General features: G+C 36.8%; 1 protein-coding gene across 23 annotated transcripts in view; it reads right to left on the bottom strand.

The window, feature by feature from the left end:
• Positions 1–12,985, bottom strand: part of KIDINS220 (kinase D interacting substrate 220) — a 94,491-nt gene that overhangs the window by 60,116 nt on the left and 21,390 nt on the right. For 16 of the 23 annotated variants that reach the window (XM_069580184.1, XM_069580181.1, XM_069580180.1 and 13 more), the window contains exons 6-12: positions 12,123–12,224; positions 9,151–9,249; positions 7,281–7,478; positions 5,513–5,611; positions 3,489–3,587; positions 2,390–2,488; positions 1,077–1,254 (exon numbers count right to left, since the gene is read on the bottom strand). In XM_069580184.1, the coding sequence (XP_069436285.1) occupies positions 1,077–1,254; positions 2,390–2,488; positions 3,489–3,587; positions 5,513–5,611; positions 7,281–7,478; positions 9,151–9,249; positions 12,123–12,224 (874 nt within the window). The remainder of the gene's footprint in view (positions 1–1,076; positions 1,255–2,389; positions 2,489–3,488; positions 3,588–5,512; positions 5,612–7,280; positions 7,479–9,150; positions 9,250–12,122; positions 12,225–12,985) is intronic. The other 7 variants (XM_069580186.1, XM_069580185.1, XM_069580182.1 and 4 more) reach the window with 1 other exon arrangement.

A 12,985-nucleotide genomic window follows, 5' to 3' on the forward strand; every position in this document is an offset into this window, starting at 1 on the left:
TTTGAAAAATTATGCAACAATCATTTAAAACTTTTATAATATGGTATCTCAAGTTTTTTTTAAGGCTATATACATAGTATAGAAATGTAAAGAATTTACAATTTGTCCAAACAATGACAAATTAGGAGATAAGGGACAATGGGAAGACTGCACTTTTTTCTACTATATTTGTGTTTTCATCCTTAAAATTTAATGCATGTATTATTATCATCAGAAAAAATATTTTAAAATGCAAAACTCAATAGAATCATGCTTAAAAACAAGATATAAGTAAACAGCGAAACTGGAAGGTGGCAGGATTCTACTCTCTCCTGTTGGTTTCTAGGACTAACATGTCTCTTTTCAATTTGAGTAGAAAATTGCTCCATATTTCAAAAGACCACATGCGAATGATTAGAGTCTCATGTGCATCCTCTACAAGCAAAAACTACTTTAGCACAATATTCAAGGCATTATGCTGGGTGTTACGGAGGATACAAGATAAGAAGAAAGAAAACCTGCCCTGAATAACTTGGAATCTGGGAGAAAATTCTAAAAGAAACAAAATAAAAGGCCATATGTAATAGGTATTTAAAAAGGATTAACACAGTGCTTAAGTATTCAAATGAGGCAAAAATTTTATCTGGTTAGGCAGATCAGTCAAAACGTCAATGAGAAAGAGACGGTTGACCCCAGCCCTGGAGAAAGACGATTTTAACAAGAACATTCATGAGAATGGAGTGGGCACAACACAAGCAGAGGCAGAGAGCCACTCACTGAAAACAGAGCATGTTGATAAAAGAACAAAGTTTACCTGAGAGAATAACAGGGGGAAGAGATTTTTAGAAAAGTAGGCTAGATTTTTGAAGGTTTTAAAAGCTACTGTTGACTCTGAATGTACTTAATTTAGAATGCTCCAATATAATGCAAACGAACTCTAGACAGGAAGAAGTTACTTTTCTACAGCAAAATAATAACATTTTCACCTTTTATAATCTCTGGTTAAGTGATAAACACAAAACTGCTGTCATTCTCTTAATTTTTTCATAGACGTTCATTTCTTAAAACCTCAGGCAGATACAAAACCCAATACTTACTGGCTCCAAATATTTGAGTTAAAATACTTTTCTGATGGCTACAGTCAATATTGTAGGGAGTCTCGCCTGCTTTGTTGGGTCTATACAGTAACCGTCCATCTTTGGGGTTTCTTAAAAGGAGTTCTGCCAGTTTCCGACTCCTCCCACGAATAGCAATGTGCAGAGGGGTGTCTCCTTTCTGTAAACAGTGAAGGGACACTTGAACTTCCCCATTTCTCATGGACGAATATACAGAATAACATTTTTCATATTTCTACAAAATAACAGAATACCCAAACTCTCCATATTTTTCATATAAGTTTTTATTTCTATCTTCCTTGCAATTTTCTTTCTCTAGTTCCTTCCCTAGCTTTTCTTGGGTAGGTATTCTTTCTCCCAGAGCCTCCAGAATGAAAGAGCACAAGGAACAGGTTTCCCCTGCTGCTTCCCACAGGCCCTGGATCCATTTCCATCATAAGTTAATAGTACTTCCATCTACCATTCAGATACTAACTGTCCACCTATGTCAACCTTCTTCCTCAACTAATTTATATTCTATTTCACAATGCTCTCGTCGTCGGTCTACACAGCATCTCAGTCCATATTGGTATTTCACTACCACGAGTGAACCTGTCTTTCCCCATGCCCTTGGTCACCATCATCGTCTTTCTCTACACTTTCTCCCTCGGAGTCCTCTCTGTTGTATCCACGTTCTCTGCCTACTTACCACCTCTTCATTCCCTTAGCTTTCACCTCTCTCAAACATCAACCTGCCTTCTTCCCTTATTAGGATCTCCATCACTTTACTCTTCATATCCAGCACTAATGAAAACTATCATGTAAAAAAGAAATTTAGTCTGCAAAGACTAAACTTATTCTCCACCTTTTACTTTACAAACATCTCTTAAAGACAATGACCCAAAACCTAACAAATGAAATTCTCAGTTCCCGCCCACTCTGGTCGCTCCAGAACGTTAAATGGAAATGATGTGCCACGTTCTTCCTGTGGCTTATCTTGATCCTTCCCTCTTATTTCTCTGCAACAAGATCCACCCTGGTGACATCATCCTTGCATGGTGCTCAATGCAGCTCAGCTCCCCGTAACGGATCTGAGCCACAGAGGGAACACAGGAAGGAACTTCTTAAACTGAGCCTGCCCACTCCTCAGCACCTCTCAGAACAGCCAAGATCTCACAGCATTCAAATCCCACACAGATATCCCCAGTCAGTAATCTCTCCTTCCACAAAATAACATGAGACTCCCCTAAGTCCACCAGGTATACAGGTTGGTCTTACCAACTGCCCTATGCTCTCTGCACAAATGTTTTAACTACCTTATCAACAGCAGACACTTTGGCTCCTTTATCCAGCAGCAGCTCTACCACTTCGATGTTTCTCATCTTGGTAGCCTTTATAAGGGGTGTTTCGCCATCCTGTGGGTACAGATAAAAAGGTTTGCCAGATTAATATCTTTAGTCTTTAAAGTCACATAAACACACGTCAAGAAGTCAAATATTTGCCCAGTCTATACTGAAAATGTTCTCAAGAAAACACAGTTGCAAAAACTAACAAGAAAGTGCTTTTCCTTCCATAACCAACCACTTGTATCAAAATACTTGTATGTCACTCAGCCAAGCAAGGGATGTACCCACTACTTGCTTATTAAAGAATGACCTAATTGCTTTCAAAACCAAATTAAGAGAAAGAAGGGACCATAGTTCAGCACTGAATTAGGAAGAAGCAAAATGTGTCAGAAGCCACATGTGGTCAGAGCAGCTGACACACAGTTTCAAAAGAAAAAAGATTCCAAGGAGCCTGCAAACCAGAAGGTATCCAGGGCACTGCAGTCACTATCACTAGTTCAGATAACACTGCTCCAAATCTCTGGTAGATGAAACAGGGCTGTATTATGGGTGCTTCCATAAGTCTGCTTTATTCAGGAAGAACTGCCATTCCATTTCAGAATTTCAAATATAATTTCCTCAAGAACAACTACTACACAGAAGGCCAAATATAATCACTGAGGTCTTACACAGCTTTATACTTTGCACATGGAGTAAAACAGACTAAAGTGGTTGGTTTGAGGAACCAATAACCACACAAACTGATCTTTTAAAAAGAAACATGTTCAGCATTCCAAACAACAGGAGCATAAAATAATTCTGGGGAAATGATCTGGCCACAGTTTATGAACAGCTGATACTGTACTTTCTGAAAGTATCTAATTAAAATAACAAATTACACAGTGTATTCTGCTGTGAATACACAACTCCTAAAAGGATATAAAGCTATTCCTCAACTTAATACAGAACACTACCGGTAAAATCCCTGTCATTCTAATATCAAACAGTTGTAAAAACTGAAGCAAAAAAAAAAAGCACTACTAACATTCAGCATTAGGTATTGCTAAAAGGATAGAAATGGCGTTTATACCTTCGTGCATATTTCAGTGTCAGGATTGCACTGTAAGATGTCTCTCACCATTGTTGCATTTCCTTTCTCAACAGCCCAATACAAAGCAGTTTTATTGTCCTGTATTAATTTTAAAAATCAACAATCACTTCATATAAGACAGAATATTAAAAATTCATCAGTATTAACATTTCTGTCAGAAAGCATTAATAGATTTTACCAAGAAGCAGCATGATAGAAAATAATATTAATCCTTATTGTACCTTGCATTTACTTGTGGGAAATTCTTTACAAAAGAAGTCTAGAAAAACTTAACACTTCTTGATTAGGAAGCAGCAACCCCACACAGCTGATAGGGTCAACTATGCTTCTGGAATGCAATCAGGTTTCAGGACCCCGCACTGTGTTGGAGGTCTTCAGGACTTGAGCTGTGTCCTTTGAGAAGTCACATAAATATTCTGACCTTGGCTTGTGGCTTTTCATCTGCGCTATCTTTTCAAAAGATAACGCATGAGAATGTACTACACAAACATAAGCTGAATTGTTTCTGTCATTCTCAGCTTTCTTAATCTCCACCCATATCCATAAACTGATTTTCATCAGATCCTTTAAAATCCTATCTAGTTCAAACACCAAAAATAGATTCAAATGGATTTTGAAAGCAGGGCTAAAGAAGAAAAACAAAAACTGATTAAAATGTTGGAAAACAGAATTGACAGACACAAAGGAGTTAGATAAAAGTCAAAACAGGTGATCAAGGCACCTACTTTTAGTGAAAATATGATTTTTTCCTCAATGAATGACTTTCAGCCACTATCACACTGTTTGCTTCACCAACATTTTCTCAACACAGTTCCCTTCTCAAAACTGCACACTAGCTTCTGAACCTTCTGAGTTTGACACTCTAACCTGTACTTTACTAACCTCTAACTTTGTACTTTACTATCTCCCATCCCACCCTCCTTAACAATCTGATTTATTCTTTAGCTAAGGACTACAGTCTTTCACTTTCCCACTTTCCTGAACTTTCTCATCCCATTATTCTACTATCCTTGCCTGAATTACTCAGCCTTTCTTCATCCAAACTCGACCAATTTTTCAAACTAGCAAATTCTACCTTCCCTCAAAAGTTCTCCTTAACGCCCTCTTTCACCACCTCAAGACTCTTACGTTTGAATCTTCACTAGGCAATCAACCATACACTATCTGATATCAAAAGTGGCATCACTTTTTATGTTTAGATAAAAACGTAAGTTTAAGTATAAACTAAATGAACTAAAACCTTCCGATAAATGAACTAAAACCTTCCGAACTAAAATACATGTTTCTTACAGGCAAGAGGTCCATGTTAAAAGACTCTCATGGCATTTGGCGTAATGTTTATTAGTTTGATTCAAAAATGGATTTGTATACAAGGAAAAAACTGAGCAGAAATACAGACTGTCCAACAGCAAAATGGGTTGTAAAGTACAGATTTTTCTTTTTTAATCTAAAGCTTTTGACATACTGAATAAATTTACAACTTTAGGAGTGCTTTTACCTAAAATGAATAACCTTTATAGCTCTGTGAGCTGTGACTGCCTTAAACAAAGTCCACAGGCACTACCAAGTGGTCCTGAGAAAGGCAAGCAAGTGGGGGAAAGGAGATGAAAGACTGAAAAAAAAAACCAAAACAGGAATAGAATAATACACGGATGAAGAAGACAAACAGAGGGAGAACACTAAAGAAAACAAGTCACACACACTCAAAGTGCTGCCATTTCTCAGTATTATAAACTATTAATTTCAGGATTGAATATATTTAGTCATTAATAAGGGAGGTGTACTTGAAAAACATGAACTTATTTATGGTTCATTTCTATCTAACTTGACATTAATACAGAAATTTCAAAATAATGGCAGTGAAACTTAATTATACAGGCATCCATTAAATGTAGTAGTGTTTATGAGTTTAACTTCATATGAAAACTCAAAGAATGACATTATGATCAACCAACATATATGACCAATTACAGTCACAGATAACAGTCTGTAATCACACACACCTGTCCTCTAATGTCAATATCAGCATATTTTTGTAGAAGTGCTCGAACAATTTCCACATGACCACCTCTGACAGCACCAATTAAGACAGTATCTCCACTCTAAAAAGACAAAAAAAAAGACAGCCAGAGATAATTGATGAGGAAAACAAAAAATACTGTTTTGAAGTTAAGATTAATCATATATTAATACAATAAATTTTTTTGGAAATGTCTTGGGAAAAAAGTATCTCAGATACTTTCCATAAACAACAAAGTTTTAGGTAACTAGTATTAATACCTGATATTAATAGCCTGTAGAATAAGGGACAGAAAACTATACATCAAAATGAGGACATTTATATCTGAAATTCCAGGACAAAAGTTTAGAAAGGTAAGTCACTCAGAACAACAAGCCATTCTATTTTGAAGGCACCCTCTCATTACAAATGTAAATTAAATAAAATGACGCCATGACTGTCAATGAACCAGATGAACCTTTGCAAATTACATAACACAAACCCCTTGGAATCATGCTATCTGACAAAAGCCACTGACTCTAAAGGGAGCTGCAAAGCTAGAGCCATCTGTGGGTTTATAACAACGTTTAATTAAGGGAGAAGGTTGGTTCCCAGAACAGAATCTATATTCTACTTGGCAGTACAGACCAAGAATGCCCAGGACTGACTCATTCCTCAATACAAGGTTTAGATGAAGTTCATGACCTCATTAAGGACAGCTCTGCCCTAAAATTATATTCACCAAGCAATAATCATTATTAATTATATCTTTCCCTACTTCAAATACTGTAAATGACCTTTTTTTTTAACTGCTAAATTACAAATCAGTTATACGGATTTGAGTTGTATCATTCCATGAGCTATAGCTCATCTCAATCCTAAGCGGGCCCCAGTGGGCTGCAATTCAAGATGCAGGCCATTGAGAACTGAGCCACTATGTAATATCTTAACTACTACATTAAAAGTATAAACCCATGGCAGAAACACTTTGAGAATATTAGCATTAATGTGGGTTCAAACTAGGATATTAACACAAGGTTCTAAATATTCCATTGCTTACTATGCACCATGCACTATTCTAGGCTCTAGGAAATAAGTTAGACAAGGTCCCACCTCCGGGAGAATGTATAGTCTAGAGGAGACTCACAGACAACATAAACAAAAATAAAAAACAAGATAAATGTAATGCAAATAAAAGAGAGTGATGCAATAGAAGGTGACTGGGGAGTGACTTTAGTCACTGAGAATTCAAGACTAATGTGTACAGTATGGGTCTTTAACCCACGGTAGATGGTGGAACCATCTGAGATGGAGAAGTCTGAGGGGAAAGCAGGTTTGGGATCAAACAAACAAAACATCTGTTTTGCTGAAAATTAAGAGGACCATTAGACACTCACATGGAAAGTTTAAGTGGAAATGGACATGCAAGTGTATACTTCTGAGAAGAGGTCACAGCAAGAGATACAAACTTGAAAACGCTATTAAGTGTAAGGGTGGTACCTGAAGTCTTAGAACAACGAACACCACCAGCCATGAACAAGACCTACAGTAAGGATGATTTTAAGATCACATTATCAATAACAATATAATTTTTTTTAACTGAAAAGAACACCCTTCACAAAGATTAAATATGTTTTAACTTATTAGTTTTAAAGGTAGAAATAAAACATCTTAAATATGTTATGCAGGAAGAACCTTGAAAGGTGTTGAGAAGTTAAGGTACCTTCCATCATTATCACCACTGGAAGACAAGTTCTAAATAGACAACCTACCCTATCAGGTATGTTCACATATGTCCCAGCATCAAGGAGATCCTGTACAATTTCTGTATGTCCCTCCTTCGATGCGATCATCAAGGCTGTATTTCCATCCTTATCTGTTAAATTTACATTTGGATTTCGCTTCAAAATTTCTTTCACTGACTGTGTGTAGCCTCCTTTTACTGCCACAATAAGTGCAGTCATTGAATTCTAAAGTACAAACAAAAAAGTCCAATAAATTAGTCATTTCAGACAACTTAATTTATGCCCTAGTCAAAAACTGATGTTTTCAAATAGGTGACCTATAATTACTAATTATTTCTGATAATAAAATGCCAACATAAATAATCAGAAATGATCATACCAAAAGTGGTCAGGAAGCATATTTTCCATTCTTGAAGATGTGTTAGTTCTCTGACATCAAAATCTTTAAATGATAACCTAAATTTGGACTCATTTACAATGAACAAATCCTCTCACAAAAGTACTGAATGGTAAAATAGCTGACAGGATGATTCAAAATTAAACACATTCTAAATGAAGTAATCCAAAGTAAGGTTAACAGACTTCAAACAAGTAACAATCTGTAATAGAATCTATACAAAAAATGTAAGTGAAACAATGAATTAAAAAGTACAGAATATTTCAATAACAGTATAATATATTCTTCTTTCTTATAGTGACCCAGAAACCACATTTTCAAAACGATCTTATTTTTAGAGGTTCTTTTAAAAACTTTTCACATTTAATTTATTAAAAATAAATCACCTAATATAAGAATCTGACTCACTGCAAAACAAATATTAAAATTTATTCTTGAGATTTTTATCTAGTTTGAGATAACATGCAATTCCCTTATAAAAATATTTTAGTTATTATATCAGCCCCTGGAACTAAGCCATAACTCTCAATATTAAATAACATAGCCTTTTCAGATTCTTCAGCAGTCAACATAGAGACAGGCCACTTATTCACTTGATAAACTGCCCAGAAAAAGGCAGGTGAACAGTATGGCTTCCAGGGTTGGGTAAGAATCATGCTCTGTCTCCACACAGCAGTAACATACTCCACGCCCCTTGAGGGTCGGCAATTAGCAGCTCTGCCACCATGGAAAATAGGAGGAGCTGGTTGGTATTATGTCAAGAAGTCAATATGACTTAGAGCCCACTCTTGCTACACTGCAGCCACAGGTTTGCTAGCAACTCTTCTCAGAAGCCCTCATGATCTACCTCACATAATCTAATAATTATGTTAACAGAAGACTATATTGTTTCTTGTGCATAAATATCATCTCCTTTAACTATATTCTTAGAAGTTCAAGAGAAAAGTGATGTGATGGTCTCCTCTAGTACCCCCGCCACATCTGGCACAGGCCAGGTGCAAGCAGGGGCTCAATAATGAATCTATAACTCCTAGTCGCTAAGATATACTGAACCAATTTTTAAACTATCTAGGTTTTCACCACTGATTTCTGATATTTTAAAATCTATCAGAGAAGGAAAACAAGTTACAGCTTAAAATATCAAAAAATTATGGCATTATTTTAAAATTTTAAAGAAAAGGTATTTTGAAAGAACAGCAATTCTTTCCACAATAGTAATTCAAATCATTTGATGTGGGAAGTACTTTATACTAAGATTACTAAAAGATATTCCTTATAGCTTTAGCCTCCTAAAATTGATGTGCATTGGCAAAAACTCCTTAAGAGCACATATTTGTAATATATAATATCTAAATTTACCAGGATAATATGTTTGTTTTTCTAAGTATCATTTAGATACTGTAGGGAAAATTTTCTAGACATGTGCTAAGGAAAAAATATTCTCTCTCAAAATTAAAAATATCTCTCTACTACCAGCAGTTAAGTAGAAAAGATACTTACAGCTCCTTCTTGATCAACATCAGCTCCCATGGCCAATAAATGTTTTACACATTCCAAATGACCTTTTCGTGCAGCCCAAACCAAAGGGGTGGTTCCATACTATTATAAGAAATAACAAATTTTAAATTATTATTGAAGATATAGTAAAAGAAACTAGGCTCTCAACATGAATTTTGATAAAAATCACACTATTTTTTTTTAATTTTTATTTTTACTTTATTTTACTTTACAATACTGTATTGGTTTTGCCATATATTGACATGAATCCACCACGTGTGTACATGCGTTCCCAAACATGAACCCCCCTCCCACCTCCCTCCCCATAACCTCTCTCTGGGTCATCCCCGTGCACCAGCCCCAAGCATGCTGTATTCTGCATCGGACATAGACTGGTGATTCGATTCTTACATGATAGTATACATGTTTCAACGCCATTCTCCCAAATCATCCCACCCTCTCCCTCTGAGTCCCAAAGTCACACTGAGTATTTTAGATTACAGTTTACACCAATCATAATTTTAAGCCTAGATGAATCATATTTTTCTCATTTTATTTCTCCCAAATAGATGGTTAACCACTGCATGAAATGTGTTTTAACCAACTTTAAGTTTTATAATAATTGACAATTTTTCATCATAAAGTCATACAGCCTTTAATTTCCAACACACTTTCTTTGCTTCCCATATCTTGTGACATATGAATTTAAACAATTTGACTATAGTCAAAAATAGTGACAGCTAAGTGCCAAATACAGTTCTAACTAGTTGACATAGGTTAACTTGTGTAATCCTCATCATAAGAGTAAGTACAAATCACAATATCACATTTTAAACAGATGAACAGACAGGACCCCGAGAAGCTAATTACAGGCTCAGTATCACAAAGCTACTAAGAGGTAGAGCAAAACCCATGAACCAAACAAGCCTGGCTTCAGCCTGTGCTCTTCACCACCTCCCGAGATTCGCCTCTATGCCTGACAAAATAAACATCAGCTGAGAAACGGCACTCAAAAGCACGTTCTGCTGCAACATGACTCAAAAGGCATCAGAGAATGTAAATCATGCATAAAAGCAATGCTTTACCTTTGGGGAGATTCATGTGGCAATGAAGAGACACAGGAATACTTGCAGTGACATTTAACTACATAGAAGATTGACGTGAATGCTTAATGAATGCCTACTTTTTATAACAGCCTTACCTAAGAGAACTTCTGTGTACTAATGGAGGTATGGACAGTGAATAAATACTGACAATACAGAAGAAGAGGCATCCATATTGACTGGGTAAGTTAAGGAGATTTAACAGAGAAGATAACATTCCAACTGAGCCTTGAGAAAATAAACAGGAGTTCATCAGGCAGAGGAGGTAGTAACATTCTTAACAGAGGGAAAAGAATAAACAAAGACACGCACTTCACAGAAATTCATAAAAGTTCACAGAATGGTAGACCATCTTCTGCATCCAAAAGTGCAGTGTATTTGAAAAGCAACGGCAAGAAGTGAGCCTGGGAAGACAGACTGTGTCAAACTGAAAAATCTGGGCTTTGAAACCAAAGATGCTAGAAAAGCTCCCCAAAAGCAAGAAAAGAATGAGACAACTAAACATTTCTCAAATATGTGGGCTGTGCTCAGTCACGTTCAACTCTTCTGCCAACTCCATGTACTGTAGCCCACCAGGCCCTTCTGTCCATAGAATTTTCCAGACAAGAATACTAAAGCAGGCTACGATCTCCTCCTCCAACCTAGGGATCAAATCCGTATCTCGTATTTCCTGTACCAGCACTCAGATTCTTTACCACTATTGCCATGTGAGAAGCCCCATTTGGGGTATTAAGGATTTTTTAAAAAGTGAATAGAACAAAATCCTGGGGAGCTTTCTGGAACTGATGGCACATGAACTGAGAGTGAAGGATGAATAGAAGTCAAAGAAGAGGAGGAGAGGGTGCTCCACACTGTGAAAGAGCACCTGCCAGGAACTCAGGAACCTGCATCGTTGACAGCTGAGCAAAGGTAGTCTGTGGGAGAGACAGCAGGAGAAAGGGAGGCAAAGACTATCTTTACGCATCATAACAGGGACTGACATCCTTAGGATTTTAAGTACGAGAGAGAAGGAACAAAACTTAAATTTTAAAGATCATCTGGGGTTTCCCTGATGACTTAGTGGCGAAGAATCCACCTGCCAGTGCAGGAGACATGGGTTCGATCCCTGGTCCAGGAAGATACCACATGCCGTGGAGCACCTACACCCGTGCACCACAGCTATTGAGCCTGTGCTCTAGAGTTCATGCTCTACAACAAGAAAAGCCAACACAATGAGAAGTTCATGCATCGCAACATAGAGTAGCCCCCGCTCGCCACAACTAGAGAAAGCTCACGAGCATCAGTAAAGACTCAGCACAGTCATAAATTAATTAATTTAAAAAATTTTAAAAAGATAGTCTGGCAACAATACAGAGAAGGTAGATAGGACCCAAGATAGAAAGAAGAGCTACAACAGAAAATTTCAAATAATGAAGCTAGGGAATCAACTCTACTTTCCTGAGAATGTTGAATGTGATATAAAAGACAATGGAAAGATACTGAGTACCAATTTGGGCTTCCCTGGTGGCTCAGACAATAAAGAATCTGCCTGCAATGCAGGAGACCCAGGTTCGATCCCTGGGTAAGGAAGATCCTCTGGAGAAGGGAATGACAACTCACTCCAGTATTCTTGTCTGGAGAATCTCAGGGACAGAGGAGCCTGGCAGGCTACAGTCCATGGAGTCACAAAGAATTAGACACAACTGAGTGACTAACACTTTCAGTACCTATAGGGAACCCATCTATGAGATGTATGCCTTTATAAAATATATTAATAAATATAAACATACAACACATCAGTGCAGCCTCATGAGATCATATAAAAATCCTGGTAAGTCAGACACACAGAGTGGACACAACATGAACTGAACCTAGAAGATCCCATTGACCTACCTTGTCAGAGCAGTTGACCTTGGCACCATTTTGCAGTAAAAGTTGCACTATATCAGCATGGCCTCTGCCTGCTGCCCAAATGATTGGGTAGACACTGTACTGCTGGGAGACAGTCAAGACGGGCGGGGAGGTAGACAAGGAGGGAGGGAAAGAAAAAGTCTTTTAGGTTGGTATCTATAGCACACATTTTTTAAGAAGAGTAAATAACACAGGGAGCAATACAAGGTATTTTTTTAAAAAGTCAAGTCACAGACCATTAAAAACACACATAAATCTCATAATATGTAACTGAGAACTGAGATGTACTCAACCTTAAATAAATATATATGATGAACATATTTATTTTTATAAATTCAACACACTTAATGTAATTATCTAGCCAACAGGTAAGACTAAGAAGAAGAATGTAAAACCTTTCTTTATAATCCTATCAACTTGAATAAAACTGATTTTTTTCCCAGCTGTATTAAGGCATAACTGACAAATAAAACTGTAAGGTACTTGAAGTGTACATGATGACTTGACATACATATGCACTGTGAAAGGAGTCCCCCCATCAATAAAATGATTACTTAATCTGCAGTCAGAGCAAGCTTCATGCAAAGCAGTAACGCATGTATTATGACCAATAACAATGTACAGAAAACTGGCCTGAGTATTTGGTAAATGTCTCTCTTCGTTAAAAGAGCTTAGGTTAAGAATGCATACCCACAGAACACAGGCAAGATGACATAAGGATTTCAAAATCTCCTTTTGAAATATTATATAGCTGTAACTAACATTTAAGGTGCTTTTTTGTTGATAAAAATTGAGAAAAAAAGCTTAGCTTCAAAAAAAAATTCCCTTGTGTTTTGAAATCACAT

Source organism: Ovis canadensis, chromosome 3 (genome assembly GCF_042477335.2).
Source record: "Ovis canadensis isolate MfBH-ARS-UI-01 breed Bighorn chromosome 3, ARS-UI_OviCan_v2, whole genome shotgun sequence".
Classification (NCBI taxonomy): domain Eukaryota; kingdom Metazoa; phylum Chordata; class Mammalia; order Artiodactyla; family Bovidae; genus Ovis; species Ovis canadensis.